The following is a 26,519-nucleotide window of genomic DNA, read 5'->3' on the forward strand; positions in this document are numbered from 1 at the left end:
CTCCCTCTACGATTTTTACCCTCCATGCTGCCCTCCAACGCTAAATTTGTGATCCCCTGATGCCTCAGAACATGTCCTACCAACCTGTCCCTTCTTCTTGCCAAGTTCTGCCACAAACTCCTCCCAAATTCTATTCAGTACCTCATCATTAGTTACGTGGTCTACCCATCTAATCTTCAGCATTCTTCTGTAGCACCACATTTTAAAAGCATCTATTCTTTTCTTGTCCAAACTATTTATCATCCATGTTTCACTTCCATACATGGCTACACTCCATACAAATACCTTCAGAAACGTCTTCCTGACACTTAAATCTATACTCGATGTTAACAAATTTCTCTTCTTCAGAAACGCTTTCCTTGCCATTGTCAGTCTACATTTTATATCCTCTCTGTTTCGACCATACCTGACATGTTACGGCGAGCTTCCACTTGTTTGGGCCATTAAACGATGTCATTCGTGGAAGACATTTTGAGGACAGCGAAACACTGGCTCCACCACCAGGTCAAGGATTTGAACTGGAAGGCCACACACGTCCTTGTTTCGCGCTGAAGGAAGGCCATAGAATGGGATGGAGACTACGTGGAAAAATAGGGCGTGCAGATAAAACACAAGTCTTTCATGTGTGTACTTCTCGTTGTGTTCGATATAGAATTTGTGAGGCAGCGGGTGGAAGAATAGAATACATGTTTTGTATTTATGCTGTTTGCCGTTCTCAACACTGGCGCTCTAACTACAATATTGGCAACCAGAAAGTGATTAGCAAAACGTGAGGCCTGTAATTAGAATTCCTAGTGCCCACTTCATCTGAGAAATACATTTATAGCTACAGCTTATAGCTCTGAGGAATTAGGAGATTGTCTGGCATTCATAATCAAAAACCATTCTCTCTAAAATGTTCACTATATTCTGAAAGTCACAGACCAAAAAGAATCCATACAATCCAAATACCAGAGCAGATCAGAGTCTAATGCGCTGATGCAACTATAACTGTTCAAATTAAGTGAATGCTCGCCATAATTTGATGATAGTGTTCATCAAACGCCACGCTAATAATGGTAGAATGTCTACCCTGCGGCGGGACGTGAAAATACGACATACGCAAACTAAAGATAGATCATTAACGTCATCTCAAAATTAACACTTCACTCGAAAACGATCCCATGGTTACGCATATCCCGAGTAACTTATTACTGCATTCGATACTGTTTATATCAACGATACCGACGCGACGCGACTCCCGGCACAGGTGGTGCGCTAATCAGCGTCTGGAGAGAACTGGGGCCTGTTTTTCTCGCGCAGCATTCTTATATATAAAGCCGCGGTGCGGACGGCTAAGGGAACGCCTGATAAAATCTGCTCTCCCGGCTGGCCACTGGGCTAGTAATGCACCACTTTAAGTTATCGAATAAATCATTGCTTCCTTTGCTGATGGCCGATGAAGCTCTCAATTTAAATGTGCAATCAGCACACAGGTAAGTAATCATAATAAAAGTCAAATATTTTGGGCGAGATAATTAATTTAATTACACTACACGCAGTAGATGAGCTCTGAACTTGCCCCTTTGGAGATACGCTATCACTATAGTCTTATAGTTATTCAGGTGAAACTTCTCACATCTTTATGATTATAGCGGATCTCCCTTCTACTTAAATTTAAACATCCTAGCTTTATTTATTTGTGTACTTAATCTATCTTGCTTCCTTAATTTTTAAGATAAAAACCAGAAAATCATTAATTTCAACTAAAATTCTTATTTGTGAGATCCAGAATACTGTTTCTACTAAATTATTATGCAAAACTAAACTAAATATAAATTTTTAAGTTTCTAGCTCTTTTCTGTTGCGCCAATGATTTTTACAGAAAAACATCGAAATTTCGAGAATGGTTAAAGTTATTGAACTGATTTTCAACACATATTGATTTAGTATTACTCCTGACATGCTAGAAACGTTTCAGGTTATTTACTTCATTTTAAAGTATTGCGCAATATTTATGACGTCAGAGCTAGTTACAGCGGACTAGGCTGGCACACAGTGGAAAGGCTGACTTGAATTTTATAAGGCGTGAGTAGGCTGCTTCCCTACAAATTGTTCAAGAAACAAATGCGGTGCGTTACTTTCTGGGCAACCCTCTAATCTGTTGTGGACCTAACATCACCTGTTACAGTTTGACACAAAAGGTTTGCAGTTGGACTAGGACAGTGGTCTGGCCCCAGAGACACGCCCCCTACCTGTTGCTCTCGTGCTGCCTGCAGCGTGCAACATCCTGCTGGAGGGCGTGTCCGACGTGTACACGCTGCGCAACTACGGCCGCCGCGTCAACTGCACGCTCAGCACGCTGTTCCCCGCCTCGCTCAAGGTGCTCTCCCTCAGCGTGGGGCTGGCCGGCGCCGGAAACAAGAGGAGCGGCAGCGGCCTCGCCGCCGCCTCCGGGGCCGCCGCGCCGCCCCCGCCGCTGGGGGCGGGCTCCGGCCTGCTCGAGATAGAGACCGGCACCATACACAGGGTGAGTCGCGACGACATTCGTACCACTATCAGTACACTGTGCAGCGCGTCGGCAAAGCGAAGAGCGAGCAGCACTCGTGATGAGGAAAGTGGCCTACCTGCTGAGAATTAGCCTCGCGTCTAGAGGGCAGTCCAGCCTGTGGTGATTATTTTACGAATGTTTTCTTCGTGTGCTTTCCTTGCATAGGTTAAATTCTATACTTACTTCTATATTAACATACAATGAAGCGCCAAAAAAAGTGCTGCGTATTCAAATGCAGTGATACGTAAACAGGCAGAGTACAGCGCTGCGGTCGGCAAAGCCTATACAGGGTGGTCCATTGATAGTGACCCGGCCAAATATCATCAAACGAGAAAAAGTACTAAGAACGAAACTATTCTAACTTGAAGGGGGAAACCAGATGGCGCTATGGTTGGCCCGCTAGATTGCGATGCTATAGGTCAAACGGATACCAACTGCGTTTTTTTTTTTTTTAGGAAGTCCCACTTTTTATTACATATTCGTGTAGTACGTAAAGAAATATTAATGTTTTAGTTGGACCACTTTTTTCGCTTTGTGATAGATGGCGCTGTAATAGTCACAAACGTATAAGTACGTAATATTCCCACAGTGCGAACGGTATTTGCTTCGTGATACACTACCCGTGTTACAACGGACCGTTTACCAATTCCGGAAAAGGTCGATATCGTGTAGATGTATGGCTATTCTGATCAAAATGCCCAACGGGCGTGTGCTATGTATGCTGCTCGGTATCCTGGACGACATCATCCAAGTGTCCGGACCGTTCGCCGGATAGTTTCGTTATTTAAGGAAACAGGAAGTGTTCAGCCACATGTGAAACGGCAACCACGACCTACAACAAATGATGATGCCCAAGTAGGTGTTTTATCTGCTGTCGAGGCTAATCCGCACATCAGTAGCAGTCAAATTGCGCGATAATCGGGAATCTCCAAAACGTCGGTATTGAGAATGCTACATAAACATCGATTGCACTCGTACCATATTTCTATGCACCAGGAATTGCATGGCGACAACTTTTAACGTCGTGTACACTACTGCCACTGCACCAAAGAGAAATTACGGGACGATACAGATTTTTTGCACGCGTTCTATTTAGCGACGAACCGTCATTCACCGACGGCCGTAACGAAAACTGGCATAATATGCACTATTGGGCAACGGAAAATCCACGATGGCTGCGACAAGTGGAACATCAGCGACCTTGGCGGGTTAATGTATGGTGCGACATTATGGGGGGAAAGATAAATGGCCCCCATTTTATAGATAGCAGTCTAAATGTGCGAACATTACGGAAGGCAAACTACTCGCTGTTGAGAGGAATGTCGTTACACGTTTTGCTAAATGCATTGACCTTGACGGGCTTCATTTTGAGCTTTTTTTGTATTAATACGTAATAGATACTAGTACGTATCAGATAGATATGTATCAGATAGATAGTACGTATCAGATAGATTATATAATGGTAAGACGGAGATTTAGGAACCACGTCTTAAATTGTAAGACATTTCCAGGGGCAGATGTGGACTCTGACCACAATCTATTGGTTATGAAGTGTAGATTAAAACTGAAGAAACTGCAAAAAGGTGGGAATTTAAGGAGATGGGACCTGGATAAACAGGCTAAACCAGAGGTTGTACAGAGTTTCAGGGAGAGCGTAACGGAACAAATGGCAGGAATGGGGGAAAGAAATACAGTACAAGAAGAATGGGTAGCTTTGAGGGATGAAGTAGTGAAGGCTGCAGAGGATCAAGTAAGTAAAAAGACAAAGGCTACTAGAAATCCTTGGTTCACAAAAGAAACATTGAATTTATTTGATGAATGGAGAAAATATAAAAATGCAGTAAATGAAGCAGGCAAAAAGGAATAAAAACGTCTCAAAAATTAGATCGACAGGAAGTGCAAAATGGCTAAGCAGGCATGGCTAGAGGACAAATGTAAGGATGTAAAGACATATCCCACTAGGAGTAAGATAGATACTGCCTACAGGAAAATTAAAGAGACCTTTGGAGATAAGAGAACCAACTGTAAGAACCTCAAGAGCTCAGATGGAAACCCAGTTCTCAGCAAAGAAGGGAAAGCAGAAAAGTGGAAGGAGTATATAGGGGATCTATACAAGGGCGAGGTACTAGAGGGCAATATTGTGGATATGGAAGAGGATGTAGATGAAGATGAAATGGGAGATATGATACTGCGTGGAGAGTTTGACAGAGCACTGAAAGACCTAAGTCGAAACAAGGCCCCAGTGGGTAGACAACATTCCATTAGAACTACTGACAGCCTTGGAAGAGACACCCCTAACACTACTCTGTCGTATGGTGGGCAAGGTGTATAGGGCAGACTTCAAGAAGAATATAATAATTCCAATCCCAAAGAAAGCAGGCGTTGACAGATATGAAAATTACCGAACTATCAGTTTAATAAACCACAGCTGCAAAATACTAACACGAATTCTTTACAGACGAATGTAAAAACTGGTAGAAGCCGACCTCGAGGAATATCAGCTTGGATTCCGTAGAAATATTGGAACACGTGAGGCAATACTGACCCTACGACTTATCTTAGAAGTCATATTAAGGAAAGGCAAACCTACGTTTCTAGCATTTGTAGACTTTGAGAAAGCTTTTGACGCTATTGACTGAAATACTCCCTTTCAAATTCTGAAGGTAGCAGGGGTAAAATACAGGGAGCGAAAGGCTATTTACAATTTGTACAGAAACCAGAAGACAGTTAAAAGAGTCGAGGGACATGAAAGGGAAAGAGTGGTTGGAAAGAGAGTGAGACAGGGTTGTAGCCTCTCCTCGATGTTATTCAGTCTGTATATTGAGCAAGCAATAAAGGAAACAAAGGAAAAATTCGGAGTAGCTATTAAAATCCATGGAGAAGAAATAAAAGCTTTGAGGTTCGCCGATGACCTTATAATTCTGTCAGAGACAGCAAAGGGCTTTGAAGAGCAGTTGACCGGAATGGACAGTGTCTCGAAAGGAGGATATAAGATGAACATCAACAAAAGCAAAACGAGGATAATGGAATGTACTCGAATTAAGTCTGATGATGCTAAGGGAATTAGATTAGGAAATGAGACACTTAAAGTAGTACAGGAGTTTTGCTATTTGGGGAGCAAAATAACTGATGATGGTCGAAGTAGAGAGGATATAAAATGTAGACTGGCAATGGCAAGGAAAGCGTTTCTGAAGAAGAGAAATTTGTTAACATCGAGTATAGATTTAAGTGTCAGGAAGTCGTTTCTGAAAGTATTTGTATGGAGTGTAGCCATGTATGGAAGTTAAACATGGACGATAACTAGTTTGGACAAGAAGAGAATAGAAGCTTTCGAAATGTGGTGCTACAGAAGAATGCTGAAGATTAGATGGGTAGATCACACAACTAATGAGGAGGTACTGAATAGGATTGGGGAGAATAGGAGTTTGTGGCACAACTTGATTAGAAGGAGGGATCGGTTGGTAGGACATGTTCTGAGGCATCAAGGGTTCACCAGTCTAGTATTGGAGGGCAGCGTGGAGGGTAAAAATCGTAGAGGGGAAACCAAGAGCTGAATACACTAAGCAGATTCAGAAGGATGTATGCTGCAGTAGGTACTGGAAAATGAAGAAGCTTGCATAGGATAGAGTAGCATGGAGAGCTGCATCAAACCAGTCCCTGGACTGAAGGCCACAACAACAACGGTTCTGACAGTTGACATGTACATAAGCATTATGTCTGATCACATGCAACTATGCATGCCCATTGTGCATTCCGACGGACTTCAGCAATTCCAGCAGAACAATGCGACATCCCATACGTCCAAAATTGCTACAGAGCGGCTCCAGGAACACACTTCTGAAGTTTAAGCACTTCCCCTGGTCACCAAACTCCCCAGACGTGAACGTTGTTGAGCATATCTTGCAGGCCATGAAACGTGCTGTTCGAGAGAGATTTCCACCCCTCCGTACTCTTTACGGATTCATGGACAGCCCTGCAGGATTCGTGGCGTCAGTTCCCTCCAGCACGACTTCAGACTAGTCGAGTGAATGCCACTCCGAGTTGCGGCACATCTGCGTGTTCGCGGCGGCCCTACACGGTATTAGGCAGTTGTACCAGTTTTTTGTCTCTTCATTGTATAAAACTTATTTTGACATCGAAATATTTAAATCTCAACGCAGCCCAACAGAAGTACGTGAAAATTTAATTTTGAACGGAGATGCGGGAAGCTCACGCTACACGATGCGTAGCCCGGATTAGCTGGTACATTAAAAAATTCATCTGCGAGAAAGCAATACATGCCGACAGACAAGATACACAAGGATGGTGCCCCACTACGATTAATAGTGAGTAATATTGGTGCTGCCACCTATTCTACAGCAAAATATCTGGCCTCACTACTAAAGCCGTATGTGGGTAAGTGTTGCCACCATATACGTAATTCCGAGGATTTTGTCAGTTAAGCTTAGCAGCTCGGATTTATTAGTCGGCTTTGATGTGGTCTCACTATTTACCAAAGTGCCTTTAATGGAATCGTTACATCTTATTGGTAACTTATTCAGTGCAGAAATGACGGCCTTGTTTGAACATATACTCTCCTCAACGTACTTTTTATTCAATGATGAATTCTTTGAACAAACAGACGGCGTCGCCATGGGGAGCCCTTTGTCCCCTGTGGTAGCTAATCTCTTTATGGAGGACTTTGAGGAGAAAGCACTTGAGTCTGCTGTCTTAAAGCCTACGGTCTTCTGGCGGTACGTAGATGATACTTTTGTTGTATGGCCTCATGGCAGACAGGAACTAGAGAAATTCCTTCATCATTTAAACTCTTTACATGAGAACATCAAATTCACGATGGAGATTGAAAAAGATGGCACTTTACCTTTTCTAGACGTGCTAGTATGCCGTAAAAATGATGTGTCATTAGGACATTCTGTGTACAGGAAACCGACTCACACAGATCTGTATCTCCAGGCGTCACTCTGCCACCACCCAGCACAAACAGCCGGTGTTCTCAGTACCTTAATACATCGAGCGCATGTAATATCGGACGATGAAAACCTCCACGCAGAATTAGAACACTTGGAGAAGGTTTTTAAAGAGAATGGCTACACTTCACGCCAAATAAGAAAGGCCATGCGCAACTGTCATAACAAGAAGCAGCGCACTGAGGACGCTGATGACGAGTTTAAATCAACTGCGTTTCTTCCATACGCCGGGAATGTGTCGTCGAAAATAGGCCGATTACTGAAGAAGAATAAAATCAAGGTTATGTTCCGTCCACCAGCAAAGAACCGGGCCCTGGTTGGATCCATTAAAGACGATTTACAACTGAAGAAAGCAGGCGTCTACAAAATTCCCTGTGAATGTGGCTCTGCATATATTGGCCAGACGACAAGAACTGTCCATGAACGATGTACAGAACATGAAAGATACACCCGTCTGCGGCAACCGTCAAAATCGGCAGTAGCAGAGCACTGTATTTCATTGGGACATTCAATGGAATACAATGGAACAAAAATTTTAGCTCCGGTTTCCGGATTTTGGGATTCCGTAATCAAGGAATCAGTGGAAATACGTCTTGCCGATAATCTTATAAATCGTGACAACGGCTTTCAACTGGATAAAAATTGGAATCCTGTTATTAAAATTATACATTCACAGCGGAATAGACAGCGTCATTCGATACTCAATGACTAGATGATCTTTTACTTTCACCACCGAGGGCAGCACGTACAACTCGGCTATGCCGCGCATGTCAACACGTGCGCGAGAATTGGTATAAATACCGCGACTGCACCTGGGCTCTTCAGTAATTGTGTACTCACCTGATGATGGCCGGACGTCTCTGGGCCGAAATATCGTGGCAGAATGTCGACGGGATCCGGCTGCATACCCGGAAATTATTAGAAGAACAAATACGCCGGGAAAATTTCAGAAGTCACATGCCGACAGAATTTAGGAGTGCTATCTGACTGCAAAACAACATGAGTCAGATTAAAATGTCTGCCCTGAATATAGCTAATTTTTAGCTTTACTCTTACAAACAGTCACTGTACCAGAATTGTTATTGTAATTACACAGCAAATGAATATAAAATTAACGCATCTGATGAAACGGCTTGAAAATTTACAAAATTGCACTTTTCTGAAATATTGTACTAGTATCAAACCTCTTGACTGGTGTGCTGTTAATTTCCACATGCACACTGTGATAAACACTGTGCCTTACGATGGACATGAACCTTCATGAGAACTAAATTCATTGCAGACGCAACGCTTGTCTGCGCTGCAATCTGCCACCATTGGGATAATGATGGGACTGTCAAAAATCAAATTTCATTTGCCTTGCTTGCGATGTGTAATACAAGACGGTAACTTGCCAGTTTTCACAAAAAATTCTTCTGCAGCACACAATACTTGATGTGCAATGCGAGTGTATAAACACATTCATAAAGGTAAAGAATGAAAAATGAGAAACTAAATTTAACGACTGATAAACGAGAACAAAGAATCCAAGATATTTATGCTTCATTACGCCAAAACGGCAATACACCCTTTCATAAAGTTCTCTCAACAAGACAAGTTATCAGTATATCTTTAATAATTTTCCTGTGTACAATTAATTTCCTTCACACTTATTTCAATTATAAGACCAAACCATATGTTGTATTACAATATTCCCACAGTAAACTTGGACCATACGCAATGCTCCAACAAATAAGAAATTCAAGGCAGGCTAGCTTCCATCGTTTTCAAATCTAGTACATAGCCAGACGGAATAACACACACTGCACTGCACTATTCTGTGACTCAGGGCCGCGTGAGGTAGCGGCGCGACCTAAGACGTCTTGTCACGGCCCGCACGGCTGCCCCCCCCCCCCCCCCCCCCGTCTGAGGTTCGAGTCCCCCATTGGGCATGGTTGTATGTGTTGTCCATAGCATATGTTAGTTTAAGTTAGATTATGTAGCGTGGAAGCTCAGGCACCGATGACCTAAGTAGTTTGGTCCCATAAGATCTTACCACAAATTTCAGTTTTTATCTCTGACTTACTCTAATATCTTTGGTCTCAAAACACAGTCTCACAAAGAATGTGATTACATCGATACTACAGATGTTGAGCACATTTACCAGTTTCTCAACTTCATTCACAGTTATGGCCAAAACTTCGTGAAAATCGGCATGGCAAATCACAGTCGCCTTTCTATCTCTGTTTGGTCATCTGGTCGAATCGTACAGTATCCAAATTTGTGGAACGTTCAGATGTATCATTGGCTAGATGTTGGACTGCATGGGAACGTGAGGGCTGGTACACTAATTGTCGAGGTCCCAGTTGACAACATCAGACCACCACTAGGACAGATAGCCATATTGTGCACCAAGCACGTCTTTACTGGACCTGCCATCCTAGGCCAAGTAACGGGCTCCCTGAAACAGTCTTTTTCATTCCCCACCATTGGAGGGACACCAGTAGGAGCCAGGCAAAGCAATTACCGTATTATGCGTAGGCTGCCGTTAACACAACACGAGCGGTAGTGTTTGGAGTGGTGCTGTTATTGGGAAGCATGGACTACTGAGAAATAGCTTCACATTGTGTTCAGTGTTCAGCAGTGGATCACAGTTCTGCACTGTCCCGAATGACGATAATCGGCGAGTATTGCGGTGACTTGGTGAGAGGTCCCATACTTCCAATTTTTTGGAGAGGGGCAGCGTTGTTGTTCCTATGCATCTTGGTGTGGGAGAGAATCAGGTACGACTTGAGGTCACGTCTGGTAGTGTGTGAAAGAGTTTGATGGCACAATGCTACACAACAGACACCCTGCATCCCCGTGCCTTACCTGTTATGTGACAGTATCCTGGTGCCATTTTTCAGGAGGACAACGCTCGTCCAGACATGCTTGTCTGGTACTCCTCTGATCAGCGACATCCATAGATCTTGCCTCGACAGGACATGTGTGGGACCAGTGCAGATGTCAGCTCCGTCTCAGTGCCAGTATTCCAGATATCAAGGATCAGTTAGTTACAACAGCTGGCTAGTTTGCCTCAGGAGAGGATACAACGATCTTATTACACCCTTCCCACCGAGAATAGTACATAGATACAGACCATAGGGGTTGCAAAGTCATGCTGATAATTGGCTCCATGTATCCCATTTCTTTGGAAATTTGATTGATTTTGTAGTCACTCAAACAACATCACACATCCTCTAACCTATTAACAAGGTGGAACGCGGATTTACTGCAAACATCGTACACTCTTAGTACTCCACGAGGACAACAAAATGTGTAAGCAGCAGCGCGTACTTCTCAAGCGTTATTGAGAAAATCGCAAGATAATTTCGGTCTCAAATATAGACCTGTGCGTGGCCATTTCTACCATGAAGCGGCGGAAGCGTAGTGGATAGCGTTCGAGCCCCGTAATCGTTGGGTCGCTGGATCGAGTCCCGTTCGTCAGTTTTTTTTTTTTATTTTCAACACAGTCATTTCTTTTACTATTTATATTACAATTGATGTAATTGGAAAAAAACGTGTGTAATCGGATGAACTTTTATTAAATTTACAATGTTATTTGGCAGTCCACAAATTTTTATTATCACAAATAATATAATATTCATAACTATCGACTAGTAAACGACCAAACGCATAAAGTGATACTGAAAACGTATGCTTGTGCGTGATTTGAGAAATCCTTCATACCTCAAGTGATCCCAAAGCGACTTGTTACCTCCAAGTTCATGAGCGGCACAGACGGCTTTCGAAAGATGCACAGTTAATCGTCGCTTTCGACATTACCAGTACAAGTTGTAGGATGGTATTTTTCGTAAAAACATGGAAAACATAAAGTTAAACGGCACCAGCTACATTGAATAAATGCTATGTTTCCGTATACACAAGGTCTTTTGAGGTTTTCCGTGGGGAAACAAACCTCGTTAACATTTTCAAAAACCTGTTACGCGGCGTGGGAGCCCTACCAGATAGGACTGACTGAGTACATCGAGAAAGCTAAAAAAAAAAAAAAGGCAGCACGTTTTGTATTATCTCGAAATATGGGAGAGTGTGTCACAGAAATGATACAGGATTTGGGATGGACATCATTAAAAGAAACCGGTTTTTCGTTGCGACGGAATCTTCTCACGAAATTCCAGTCACCAAATTTCTCCTCCGAATGCGAAAATATTTTGTTGACACCGACTTACATAGGGAGGAACTATCACAAAGATAAAATAAGGGAAATCAGAGCTCGTGCGGAAAGATATAGGTGTTCATTCTTTCCGCACGCGCTATACGAGATTGGAATAATAGAGAATTGTAAAGGTGCTTCGATGAACCATCTGCCAGGCACTTAAATGTGATTTGCAGGGTATCCATGTAGATGTAGATGAACCTCTCTTTCAGACGGTAATTTGGAAGCAAACCATGCATAACGCAACATTTCCTTAAATATCGGCGCTGCTAAATGGTCGTGCGGTATGGACTCTACTTTAATAGCGCCTTCACGAGAAGCAATTTCTCGTCCTCTTTCGATTAAGTACGAACAATTTTGAAGACACGTACAAGTATACATTTTCAGTATCACTTTATACGTTTGGTCGTTTGCTAGTCGATAGTAAATTATATTATTTGTGATGATAACATTGTAAATTTAATAAAAGTTCATCCGATTACACACATTTTTTCCAATTACATCAGTTGTAATATAAATAGTAAACGAAATGACCGTGTTGAAAATTAAAAAAAAACTGACGAACGGGACTCGATCCAGCGACCTAGTGGTTACGGGGTTTGAACACTAACCAGTTTTTTTTTAAATTCTTTATTGATCTTATTTTGTTCTGTTTTGTTCGTTGTTTATGTTCGGGCCGCACGTTTCATGCCACCGGTCAGGTTGTTCGTTGATCCGTTTTGTTTACTACCGTGTGTAGCTAACCCTCTGACCGAACACGCTTTTTTCCATTTTGTTCGATATAGTTCGTTGCGTTTGGTCTATGCGGACGTCACAAGACATCCGTTCAAGTTGATCGTTGATTCTTTTTTCACAGTTTTTTTTTTTTTTTTTTTTTTTTTTTTTGCAGAGGGCAAGCAGCTCTCTGACCGAACACGTTGAGCTACCGTGCTGGCTAAGTATATGAACCTATTATCAATCCAACAGACCACCGAATCCTCTGCACCCAGACCATAAATATATCCAGTCGGCTGCCGCCGGTTCATGACAAAAATGGCCACGCACAGGTATGCATTGGACGACAGAAATTATCTTGCGATTTTCTCAATAACGCTTGAGAAGTACACGCTACTGCTTACACATTTTGTTATCCTAATGGGGTACTACGAGTGTACGAAGTTTGCATTAAATCTGCTTTCCAAACGTTTTGCCTCCCCTTGTAAGTTTCATTTCGTTTCCTCCTTCCCTTCCATCCGTATCACTCATTTTGCTAGGCAGTGTCATGCATCTCATTATGTTCGTGTTGCAGAATCTCTCAGGATAGCGAACATGTTGGAAATGGGCAGGGGGGACTGTGGACAGGTGGCGCTCGGTGGGAATGTGAATCGGCTGTGAGGCGTGCCGTCCCGGATGGCGCAGTAGTTAGCGCATCTCTCACTAGTACGCAGCAGACATCGGGTTCGAATCTTGGGCCGGTACACATTTTCTCTCGTCACCGCTGATTCCGCGTAATGTCCCAATGCAGCTGACAGCAGTGATCTTCTCCCTTTGCTATCCTTTCCGTCCCTCTCTACCTTCCATTTACACAGAATTGATCAGCAGAAATTGAGTGTGGCAGAATGTAAGCATAGCACTCAATTTTGGAGTAAGTAGCAGTTTACTGTTCATAACACTCCTGTGTGTAAAGTACACAAGCGGCAAGACACAGTCAATACCTTCGCTGCGCAGTGCCGATGGTACTGTTACCGACGACTGTGCCGCTAAAGAAGAGTTATTGAACGCAGTTTTCCGAAATTCCTTCACCAGGGAAGACGAATGGAATATTCCAGAATTTGAAACACAAACAGCTGCTAGCATGAGTTTCTTAGAAGCAGATACCTTAAAGGGTTGCTCAGCAACTCAAATCGCTTGATATGGGCAAGTCTTCAGGTCCAGATTGTATACCGATTAGGTTCCTTTCAGATTACGCTGATACAATAGCTCCCTACTTAGCAATCATATACAACCGCTCGCTCACCTATAGATCTGTACCTACAGATTGGAAAATTGCGCAGGTCGCACCAGTGTTCAAGAAGGTTAGTAGGAGTAATCCATCGAACTACAGACCTATATGATTGACGTCGGTTTGCAGCAGCGTTTTGGAGCATATACTGTATTCAAACATTATGAATCACATCGAAGGGAACGATCTATTGATACGTAATCAACATGGCTTCAGAAAACATCGCTCTTGTGCAACGCAGCTAGCTCTTTATTCGCACGAATTAATGGCCGCTATCGACAGGGGATCTCAAATTGATTCCGTATTTCTAGATTTCCGGAAAGCTTTTGACACCGTTCCTCACAAGCGACTTCTAATCAAGCTGCGGAGCTATGGGGTATCGTCTCAGTTGTGCGACTGGATTCGTGATTTCCTGTCAGGAAGGTCGCAGTTCGTACTAATAGACGGCAAATCATCGAGTAAAATTGAAGTGATATCAGGTGTTCTCCAGGGAAGCGTCCTGGGACCTCTACTGTTCCTGATCTATATAAATGACCTGGGTGACAATCTGAGCAGTTATCTTAGGTTGTTCGCAGATGATGCTGTAATTTACCGTCTAGTAAGGTCGTCCAAACACCAGTATCAGTTGCAAAGCAATTTAGAAAAGATTGCTGTATGGTGTGGCAAGTGGCAGTTGACGCTAAATAACGCAAAGTTTGAGGTGTTCCACATGAGTTCCAAAAGAAATCCGTTGGAATTCGATTACTCGACAAATAGTTGAATTGACAGCCTTGAGAATTGTACTAAGTACCTGGATGTTAAAATTACGAACAATTTCAGTTGGAGAGACCACATAGATAATATTGTGGGGAAGGCGAGCCAAAGGTTGCGTTTCATTGGCAGGACACTTAGAAGATGCAACAAGTCCACTAAAGAGACAGCTTACACTGCACTCGTTCGTTCTCTGTTAGAATATTGCTGCGCGGTGTGGGATCCTTGCCAGATGGGATTGACGGAGGACATCGAAAGGGTGCGAAAAAGGGCAGCTCGTTTTGTATTATCGCGTAATAGGGGAGAGGGAGTGGCAGGTATGATACGCGAATTGTGATGGAAGTCATTACAGCAAAGATGTTTTTCGTCGTGGCGAGATCTTTTTACGAAATTTCAGTCACCAACTTTCTCTTCCGAATGCTAAAATATTTTGTTGAGCCCAACCTACACAGGTAGGAATGATCATCAAAATAAAATAAGAGAAATCAGAGCTCATACAGAAAGGTTTAGGTGTTTGCTTTTCCCGCGCGCTGATCGGGAGTGGAATGGTAGAGAGATAGTATGATTGTGGTTCGATGAAACCTCTGCCAAGCACTTAAATGTGAATTGCAGAGTAATCATGTAGATGTAGATATCAGGTTCGAATCTTGGGCCAGTAGACATTTTCTCTCGTCACCGCTGATTCCGTGTAATGTCCCAATGCAGCTGACAGCAGTGATCTTCTCCCTTTGCTTTCCTTTCCGTCCCTCTCCACCTTCCATTCACATAGAATTGATCAACAGAAATTGAGTGTGGCAGAATGTGAGCGCAGCACTCAAGTTTGGAGTAAGTAGCAGTTTACTGTTAATAACACTCCTGTGTATGTTGCAAGAACATAGACTCTTTGCAGTAACTTACGTGACTCACTAAATGACAGCAGGAATAATTTAAGTCTGCGGCTCAAATCGCGTTCTACAGAGCAGTCGAGAGATGGCGGAGCACATCAGTTGGCTGTCCTGGGAGTGTGGCACTACAGTGCTACAGTGCTGCAGTGTGTAACACGGCGCTGTGTCGTGTTTCAGTGTGAGAACCGCGGCATGCCAGACTACGTGCAGCTCGGCGGCTCAGAGGGGCTGGACACGGCCGCCCTCAACGTGGCCGACTCCATCTGCGGAATGGACTCCAAGCCAGGTACGTGCCGCACTCGTTCTGCCTTAGACACGCTGCGTGGATGAGGGCGCTAGCGTACAGTAGAGAGCCTGTATGGGGAGAGAGTGGCCAACCGGACAATACGGCGGCCCTTTTTCTGCCAAACTGCGGGCGGGACTTTTGTATGGCGAGTAGTGGAGTACACTCTCACCGAATCAAAAGCACAAGACAGTATAGCGAAATCATTCGTTAAATGCCTTTCTTTATAGCTATAATATACTCATAGCAGCCTGCTACGTACAGCACAGGAAAATGTGATACAGTGGCTGTAAACATTATTCGTTACTTGCATTGATCTCCTTTAAAGTTCGTTTACTAGACATATTACAATGAAAGTACCGTATATAAAAGAAATATAGTGTATAGCATTTGTTTTGTATCGGAAGTGCATAACGCTAAAGATTTAACGTACCTATATTACGTCAGATGAATGAAAGTCGTAAGCAGTTGTTTACTTGTGGCACGCAAAAAGTGAGAGACGTGTTAGTACTTCTTGTCATGTCTTCCAACTTTATGCATGTCACAAGTAAACAACTGCTAAGACATATTATATATATACACTCCTGGAAATTGAAATAAGAACACCATGATTTCATTGTCCCAGGAAGGGGAAACTTTATTGACACATTCCTGGGGTCAGATACATCACATCATCACACTGACAGAACCACAGGCACATAGACACAGGCAACAGAGCATGCACAATGTCGCAACTAGTACAGTGTATATCTACCTTTCGCAGCAATGCAGGCTGCTATTCTCCCATGGAGACGATCGTAGAGATGCTGGATGTAGTCCTGTGGAACGGCTTGCCATGCCATTTCCACCTGGCGCCTCAGTTGGACCAGCGTTCGTGCTGGACGTGCAGACCGCGTGAGACGACGCTTCATCCAGTCCCAAACATGCTCAATGGGGGACAGATCCGGAGATCTTGCTGGCCAGGGTAGTTGACTTACACCTTCTAGAGCACGTTGGGTGGCACGGGATACATGCAGACGTGCATTGTCCTGTTGGAACAGCAAGTTCCCTTGCCGGTCTAGGAATAGTAGAACGATGGGTTCGATGACGGTTTGGATGTACCGTGCACTATTCAGTGTCCCCTCGACGATCACCAGAGGTGTACGGCCAGTGTAGGAGATCGCTCCCCACACCATGATGCCGGATGTTGGCCCTGTGTGCCTCGGTCGTATGCAGTCCTGATTGTGGCGCTCACGTGCACGGCGCCAAACACGCATACGACCATCATTGGCACCAAGGCAGAAGCGACTCTCATCGCTGAAGACGACACGTCTCCATTCGTCCCTCCATTCACGCCTGTCGCGACACCACTGGAGGCGGGCTGCACGATGTTGGGGCGTGAGCGGAAGACGGCCTAACGGTATGCGGGAGCGTAGCCCAGCTTCATGGAGACGGTTGCGAATGGTCCTCGCCGATACCCCAGGAGCAACAGTTTCCCTAATTTGCTGGGAAGTGGCGGTGCGGTCCCCTACGGCACTGCGTAGGATCCTACGGTCTTGGCGTGCATCCGTGCGTCGCTGCGGTCCGGTCCCAGGTCGACGGGCACGTGCACCTTCCGCTGACCACTGGCGACAACATCGATTTACGGTGGAGACCTCACGCCCCACGTGTTGAGCAATTCGGCGGTTCGTCCACCCGGCCTCCCGCATGCCCACTATACGCCCTCGCTCTAAGTCCGTCCACTGCACATACGGTTCACGTCCACGCTGTCGCGGCGTGCTACCAGTGTTAAAGACTGCGATGGAGCTCCGTATGCCACGGCAAACTGGCTGACACTGACGGCGGCGGTGCACAAATGCTGCGCAGCTAGCGCCATTCGACGGCTAACACCGCGGTTCCTGGTGTGTCCGCTGTGCCGTGCGTGTGATCATTGCTTGTACAGCCCTCTCGCAGTGTCCGGAGCAAGTATGGTGGGTCTGACACACCGGTGTCAATGTGTTCTTTTTTCCATTTCCAGGAGTGTATGTATCCCTGTTACACCCCCACCCAAACTTGAAATGAAAATTTTGAAATAAATACATTTTTGTAACTAAAAAAATTATAGAATCGGGTACCATTTACTTAGAAAATTTTATTTTTTAATTTTGATACAAATTTTGAACCCACACGATTGTATGGGTTGGGATTATCTTTACATGTTTATGTCATTTCTTGCAGTGATAGTCACGAAAGCAATTACTGTCTTTTGACAAACACAAATAAATATTACACTTCAGACATCTTGTTCTCGTCCTCATCTTGCAATTTTTTTATTTTTTTTTTTTTTTTTGCCTGCAGCAACGAGCTGAAGGCAAATCATCAACAGTTTTCCAGTGATGATATTCGTCTAGCCGTTTCTCATCACATGGTGTGTTTGCTGGTTTGTACATTTTATGTGGTGGCTCTTCATCGGATTCACTTTCATGTTCCTGTCCTGAAGAAGAAGAAATTAGCGCTTCCCCAATTGCTTGTCGGAATCCAAGAAGATCTAAAGTGTTTTTATTTTTACTTAAGTGGCTTCGCATTCAACTTTGTATTGTAATCAGGAATTGATGCACGCCAAATCAAGTAAATGAATCAAAACTTTTAAAGTCCACTTTTTTGTCTTCAAGAAAGTCCTGTAGGTCTCCATCATTTGATCGCAGAAGTCCACTCCTCCCATAGACATGTTGTACCTCACTAAGACTGCAGGACATGGCACTAAGATGTACTTCTTTTCTGGTTTACTCCATCTCTCAACATTGCTTACAGGTTAATATCTTGTACAAGTAGAGGCAAGGGTCACAGCTTTTGAATCTTTCCACTGGACAGTGACTATTTTATCATCGTCCCTGCAGAATTGTTCCATATCTCCTCTCCTCAGTCTTTTTTCTTCTGTCAGGTGAACTGGTTTCACTCTTTTTTTTTCATTATGGTTCCTGTTCCTTCCAGCCCTAGGTCAAGTAACTGTTACCATAATGGCAAAGCTGTGTAATATCTGTCAAAATATAGTCTTGCACCTTGATACAATGTTTGAGCAAGGCGAAGTATTACAGATGGCCCAAGACCAAGGCCAACATCTGGCAGAGGAGCTGATTTACCTTGATAAAATTCAAAATCTAGTACTAAATCTTTCGTTGTTGCCAAAACAGTTTTTAATTCCCAAAGGGCGCTGTTTGTTTGGAACATACTGAGACAATGTGCAGCGTCCAGTAAATGGTACCATTTGCTCATCAATGGAATAATCATTTTCAGAGTGGCGTGGAAGTCTCAAACAAGCACTGCGTACAACATTAATTGCAGAATGTACTTTTCACAATCTATTAGTTTCTGATTCACGTGGAATGTGATTAGTGTCCACAACATGCAGTGCTGTTCTGAGAGAGAAGAACCTGTTTCTAGGCATACAATCTGCAATAGTTGGCATACACAATGACTACTGCCAGTACATACGCGTACCAGGATATCTAATGCCTCCCATAAGTACATGCATGTCATACAGCTTTTTTATCTCTTGAGGATTTGTATGAAGCTACTTCCCTTTCTTCGAAAAGTAGTAACTGTTAGTGCAGTCAGATGCTAACTGAAAAAAATCTTCTGGATAGTACTCGCTGAAATAGCTCATTGGAGTTTTAATTTCCTGTCCTACCTCACTCTCTGAGTGCACAAAAATTATGGAGGTCAATGGTCCTTTTCTCCAAGTGGACAAACGACGATGTTTCCACATTTTTTTAGAATTCTTTCTACTGTGTTGACTGGGAAAATTGTCGTGAACTTCTGGAGCAACTGGCAGTATTGTTGCAGAAGCATTGTTGCAATTTTCCTCCTTGTCAGAATATTCAGAGCTTTCTCCAAGTCTAGGTTTGATCGTTGGAAGAGACCAAGTTGTATCTAACAATTCGTCATCACTACTGCAGACATCCACTTCAGATTCATCTAATATGGCTAGAATTTCCTCGTCAGTAAGCCCTAAACGAAACAAACAAACGAACTGTGAAAATAATGCGTAAATACAATAGTAAAATGACTTACCTATTCCGTAATCTGTTCCGAATCGTTAACCACAAACATCGACCGAAAACGATTATATGCCGGTCAAATAGTCCCCACACGCACAATGGCCGATAATCACACTACTTTCAACGAAAACTAGTATCAGAAACAAAGGGCTGATTTGTTTATTCGTAATACCAACTTCTGAGATGTAGCAGTACACACAAAACAAAGCAATTCACAGCCTTCCAGACTGTTGTTCCCAAGATATGACTCTTCAACAGTGGCAGTATATGCGTAGCCGCGAAATGTGACAGTCAAATGTCAACATTCAAAATATTATTTGAAGGTCTCACAATTGTCTGATTTCAATGTTCAGGAAAGTCCAACGTACATTATGGAGTACAAAACAGAAAATGCCAAATTTCGACAAATTTCATGTACAATGACTCCTTAATATATACCATTTTTATAACAAAGAGAGGTGCTGTGAAACCACAAATCTACTTTTCATTAAGTAAATAATACTTGCTTGCTAGATTTTTAGTTTCACAGCAGTTCATTTTATTCCAAAAACAGTGAATATTAATGTAATGCTGGCAGAAGGTATATCACATAATAACATCCTAGTACTGGAAACTTTGAACACTTGGCCAATGAATTTGGAAAAGAATGTATCAAAATTTCTGGTGGCTGTATTATTTCAGATTGAGTGTGGCGTTAAATAAAGAAAATCAGCTGTATTACAGTGTGCTTTAGTGCACTTGCACCAAGCTCTAAAATTCGTTACAGAATAAATTAAAAGTTTGGGATGCAAGAGTGAAAATATTAACTTTTGTATTTGTATTCAGGGCATCGTAAGGGTATCCAACGTATTGCACAAAAACTTTGAAACTGTATTTTCAGAATGTAGTACGGGCCTAATTATTGGAAAGATGTAAATGCCAGATGCCAAATACCAATGTGTCACTTTTAGTTTTACTTGAAGCAGAACTGCATCTTTACTGTGAGTACTGGAGTTTTTAATACACCTCGAATTAACCACTACAAGTAGGAGCCTACTCGAAAGTAGTGCAGACACGTCAATTAACCTTGTATGGATTTCAGTCAGCATGCGTGTGAAAGACAATAGAAAATCTGGTGTAAGATACTATGAACACCTAAATCACTGTAAAGTGAAAAGACACACGTGCACTACATTTGCAAAACCACTTCATGTAACATAATCACCGGCCTACTGACATAAAAACGACAGTAAGCGAAACAAGAACATGTAGACAGACAATGTCCATCTACCACAACCCAAAAAGATCCAGTACAGCAACTTTAATCATAAAATACATAGGCCTTGTCGCTTCAACAAATTAATTTTTGAACGTTACAATCTATGCCTAAAATTTCCGATAAAGATTTTCCGTGATTGTAGTTTTCAGTAAAACTGTGATTTTCGTCCATGTTGTTGTGGTTTTCAGTCCTGAGCCTGGCTTGATCCAGCTCTCCATGCTACTCTATCCTGTGCAAGTTTCATCATCTCCCAGTACCTACTTCAGCCTATATCCTTCTGAATCTGCTTTGTGTATTCATCTCATGCTCTCACTCTACGATTTTTACCCTCCACACTGCCCTCCAATGCTAAATTTGTGATCCCTTGATGCCTCAGAACATGTCCTACCAATCGATCCCTTCTTCTGGTCAAGTTGTGCCACAAATTTCTCTTCTCCCCAATCCTATTCAATACATCCTCATTAGTTACGTGATCTATCCACCTTATCTTCAGTATTCTTCTGTAGCACCACATTTCGAAAGTTTCTATTCTCTTCTTGTCCAAACTAGTTATCATCCATGTTTCACTTCCATACATGGCTACACTCCAAACAAATACTTTCAGAAACGACTTCCTGATACATAAATCTATATTCGATGTTAACAAATTTCTCTTCTTCAGAAACGCTTTCCTTGCCATTGCCAGTCTACATTTTATATCCTCTCTACTTCGACCATCATCAGTTATTTTACTTCCTAAATAGCAAAACTCCTTTACTACTTTAAGTGTCTCATTTCCTAATCTAATTCCCTCAGCATCACCCGATTTAATTTGACTACATTCCATTATCCTCGTTTTGCTTTTGTTGATGTTCATCTTATATCCTCCTTTCAAGACACTGTCCATTCCGTTCAACTGCTCTTCCATTCTTTTGCCGTCTCTGACAGAATTACAATGTCATCGGCGAACCTCAAAGTTTTTATTTCTTGTCCATGGATTTTAATACCTACTCCGAATTTTTCTTTTGTTTCCTTTATTGCTTGCTCAATATACAGATTGAATAACATCGGGGAGAGACTGCAACCCTGTCTCACTCCTTTCCCAACCACTGCCTCCCTTTCATGCCCTTCTACTTTTACAACTGCCATCTGGTTTTACAAATTGTAAATAGCCTTTCGCTCCCTGTATTTTACCCCTCTTATCGTCAGAATTTGAAAGAGAGTATTCCAGTCAACATTGTAAAAAGCTCTCACTAAGTCTACAAATGCTACAAACGTAGGTTTGCCTTTCATTAATCTTTCTTCTGAGATAAGTCGTAAGGTCAGTATTGCCTCACATCTTCCAACGTTTCTATGGAATCCAAACTGATCTTCCCCGAGGTCGGATTATACTAGTTTTCCCATTCGTCTGTAAAGAATTCGTGTTAGTATTTTGCAGCTGTGACTTATTAAACTGATAGTTCGTTTATTTTCCCATCTGTCAACACCTGCTTTCTTTGGGATTGGAATTCTTATACTCTTTTTGAAGTCTGAGGATATGTTGGCTGACCCATACATCTTGCTCACCAGCTGGTAGAGTTTTGTCAGGACTGGTTCTCCCAAGGCCGTCAGTAGTTCTAATGGAATGTTGTCTACTTCGGGGGCCTTGTTTCGACTCAGGTCTTTCAGTGCTCTGTCAAACTCTTCACGCAGTATCGTATCACCCATTTCGTCTTCATCTACATCCTCTTCCATTTCCATAATATTGTCCTCAAGTACATCACCCTTGTATAAACCTTCTATATACTCCTGCCACCTTTCTGCTTTATCTTCTTTGCTTAGAACTGGGTTTCCATCTGAGCTCTTGATGTTCATACAAGTGGTTCTCTTATCTCCAAAGGTCTCTAATTTTCCTGTAGGCAGTATCTATCTTACTCCTCGTCAGATAAGCCTGTACATTCTTACATTTGTCCTCTAGCCATGCCTTCTTAGCCATTTCGCACTTCTTGTCGATCTCATTTTTGATATGATTGTATTCCTTTTTGCCTGCTTCGTTTACTGCATTTTTATATTTTCTCCTTTCATCAGTTAAATTCAATATTTCTTCTGTTACCCAAGGATTTCTACTAGCCCTCATCTTTTTATCTACTTGATGCGCCGCTGGCTTCACCACTTCATCCCTCAAAGCTACCCGTTCTTCTTCTATTGTCTTTCTTTCCCCCATTCCTGTCATTTGCTCCCTTATGCTCTCCTTGAAACTCTGTACAATCTCTGCTTCTTTCAGTTTATCCAGGTCCCATCTCCTTAATTTCCCACCTTTTTGCAATTGCTTCAGTTTTAATCTACAGTTCGTAACCAATAGATTGTGGTCAGTCCACATCTGCCCCTGGAAATGTCTTAAAATTTAAAACCTGGTTCCGAAATCTGTCTGACCGTTATGTATCTATCTGAAACCTGTCAGTATCTCCAGGGTTCTTCCACGTATACAACCTTCTTTCATGAGTCATGAACCAAGTGTTAGCTATGATTAGGTTGTGCTCTGTGCAAAATTCTACCAGACAGCTTCCTCTTTCATTTCTTGCCTCCAATCCATATTCACCTACTACGTTTTCTTCTCTCCCTTTTCCTACTGACGAATTCATCACCCATGACTATTCAATTTTCATCTCCCTTCAATATCTGAATAAATTCTCTTATTTCATCATTCATTTCTTCAATTTCTTCGTCATCTGCAGAGCTAGTTGGCATATAAACTTGTACTACTGTAGTAGGTGTGGGCTTCGTATCTATCTTGGCCACAATAATGCGTTCACTATCCTGTTTGTAGTAGCTTACCTGCATTCCTATTTTCCTATTCATTATCAAACCTACTCCTGCATTACCCGTATTTGATGTTGTGTTTATAACCCTGTAGTCACCTGATCAAAAGTCTTGTTCCTCCTGCCACCGAACTTCACTAATTCCCACTATATCTAACTTCAACCTATCCATTTCCCTTTTTAAATTTTCTAACCCACCTGCCCGATTAAGGGATCTGACATTCCACGCTCCGACCCGTAGAACGCCAGTTTTCTTTCTCCTGTTAACGACATCCTCTTGAGTAGTCCCCGCCCGGAGATCCGAATGGGGGACTATTTTACCTCCGGAATATTTTACCCAAGAGGATGCCATCATCATTTAATCATACAGTAAAGCTGCATGTCCTCGGGAAAAATTACGGCTGTAGTTTCCCCTTGCTTTCAGCCATTCGCAGTACCAGCACAGCAAGGCCGTTTTGGTTATTGTTACAAGGCCAGATCAGTCAATCATCCAGACTGTTGCCCCTGCAACTACTGAAAAGGCTGCTGCCCCTCTTCAGGAACCACACGTTTGTCTGGCCTCTCACTCAACAGATACCCCTCCGTTGTGGTTGCACCTACGGTACGGCCATCTGTATCGCTGAGGCATGCAAGCCTCCCCACCAACGGCAAGGTCCATGGATCATTAAGTTTATAATATGAAAATGTGTGTGTTCTATGTATCATTTATTGATGGACTTACAACTACACCTTTCTATGCAACCCAGGCCACCAGCGTTGCACACTGTATTTATGTCTGTACAGGAAGCACTGAGGAGACGATCTTTTGTGGCGTGACGGCAGTGCGCCTCGTGTCGAGTGGTGACTTTGACAATGCAGTGACAGTGTCGGTGCGCCAGGCGGCAGAGGACGATATCCCGGCTGCCACACTGGTGTGCGGCCTGTAGAGAGCGACCGCCCCCATTGCCATCCCTGCACGACCCCGCAACTCCAGCCTCCGCAGCTGCACAACTGCTGGTAAGCTGGTATACCTTATTCAAAAATATTGTCTATGATGCTGTATTACCTTTAACTGACACTTCCCAGCTAAAATTACTAATTTCATATTGATGATTGAGCAGGTGCAGTTTTCACATTAACACCGATAGCCCAGTCTCAAACACTAACCATGGGAAAGATAGACGGTTACTCTCTTTAAAGATGACACATTAAGTTGAAGACAGGCAGAAGTTAAATACTGTTGCTTATAATCTTTTGAGTGAAGCCTTATTCAGACATATGACCTGCTTCCAGCTGCTCCTGCCCAAGCGACAGAAGCTAGTGGTCTTGTGTGTTTGTGGCGTGTGCTTTCTTCTGTGAATCTGTGTGCGCTTTTTCTTTTATGATGGCTTTCGCTTAAAGCTTGTATTATGTTGTGCCTGTCTCCAGCTCAGTGTGCCATCTTTATGGTGAGTAGCGATCTATCCTTTTCGTAATACTGTTGATATTCTGACCAGGACTTTCCATTGCTTAACATTGATGAATGGGAGTTTAGTTGTAATCCTCGTTCCAGTCTCAACAACAGGATTTGATGGTCCAGATTTTAACAGATAATGTAAATACCATTTTATTAAAAACTCTCACCCAAGACAAAATCATCTGATCATCTTCACAAAACAATTAGACAAAGGGTGGCTGAGTGGTCTCCATAGCATTATTATTATACAAGTTTATAACAATCAAATTCCAGTTCCCAACTATAAAATCTGTCACAATTAATTTTGTAAGACTGGAGTGTTCAGAGTCTTTCATATAATAAATTAGTCACTACTTCCATTTATAATCTATAATATTACATTCTTATATGACATTTATATTCTCGTGACAACTATTAGGTTTGTTATATGTGCTCCTGCATATATTGGCCTTTTCAAGTTGCCCATATTTACATTATACATTATTTATTGAACAATTTTTATCAATATACAAAGGCCCCTTTTTTATAAACAATACAGACTTACATCACGCCAAACGATTAAATATACAACACCAAAGTAATATTGTTACTGACCATGTGTGGCACAGAAAATGTTTTGGATTTTAAAAAAATTAGGCTTCTATTTGTATCGGCGTTCATGAAAAACCTACCAATTAATACCCTGAGCTGCAGAATCGTCCCTTAGTCTAGAAAAAACAATGTTTTTAATCTCTCACACATGGGTGTCAGGCAACACATTTTGTGTTGGTATTGGGCTGTTCATTGATTATGAACTGCATTCCCCATCATTTCACATTCAAGAAAGTGAACTGTGTATCAGGCTGTAGTATGAACTTACTTGATCATGTTAATAGGTACAGCCATTTCCTAGACCAAGGTAGTGTCATTATGTCATAATATAGGTGTGGAGAGAGATTGCACAAAATGACTTTCCAAGCAGCTGCTATTGTTTGCTGCAAATTTAAATAAAATAATAGAGGGAAACATTCCACATGGGAAAAATATATCTAAAAACAAAGATGAGGCAACTTACCAAACAAAAGTGGTGGCAGGTCGATAGACACACACAAAATTCAAGCTTTCGCAGCAAACTGTTGCTTCATCAGGAAAGAGGGAATGAGAGCGAAAGACGAAAGGATGTGGGTTTTAAGGGAGAGCGTAAGAAGTCTTTCCAATCCCAGGAGCGGAAAGACTTACCTTAGGGGGAAAAAAAAGGACAGGTATACAAGCGCGCGCGCACGTACGCACACATATCATAGGCTTTTTAATATGTCTGCTTGTGTTCGTATATGTGTGGTTGGAGATATATACACTCCTGGAAATTGAAATAAGGACACTGAATTCATTGTCCCAGGAAGGGGAAACTTTATTGACACATTCCTGGGGTCAGATACATCACATGATCACACTGACAGAACCACA

At 42.5% G+C, this 26,519-nt stretch overlaps 1 protein-coding gene across 1 annotated transcript in view; it reads left to right on the forward strand.

The window, feature by feature from the left end:
• Positions 1 to 26,519, forward strand: part of LOC126293620 (corticotropin-releasing factor-binding protein) — a 943,223-nt gene that overhangs the window by 903,205 nt on the left and 13,499 nt on the right. The window contains exons 6-8 of the mRNA XM_049986901.1: positions 2,259 to 2,509; positions 15,485 to 15,593; positions 24,425 to 24,637. Of these exons, the coding sequence (XP_049842858.1) occupies positions 2,259 to 2,509; positions 15,485 to 15,593; positions 24,425 to 24,567 (503 nt within the window). The 3' untranslated portion in view covers positions 24,568 to 24,637. The remainder of the gene's footprint in view (positions 1 to 2,258; positions 2,510 to 15,484; positions 15,594 to 24,424; positions 24,638 to 26,519) is intronic.

This window comes from Schistocerca gregaria, chromosome 10 (genome assembly GCF_023897955.1).
Source record: "Schistocerca gregaria isolate iqSchGreg1 chromosome 10, iqSchGreg1.2, whole genome shotgun sequence".
NCBI classification, from domain to species: domain Eukaryota; kingdom Metazoa; phylum Arthropoda; class Insecta; order Orthoptera; family Acrididae; genus Schistocerca; species Schistocerca gregaria.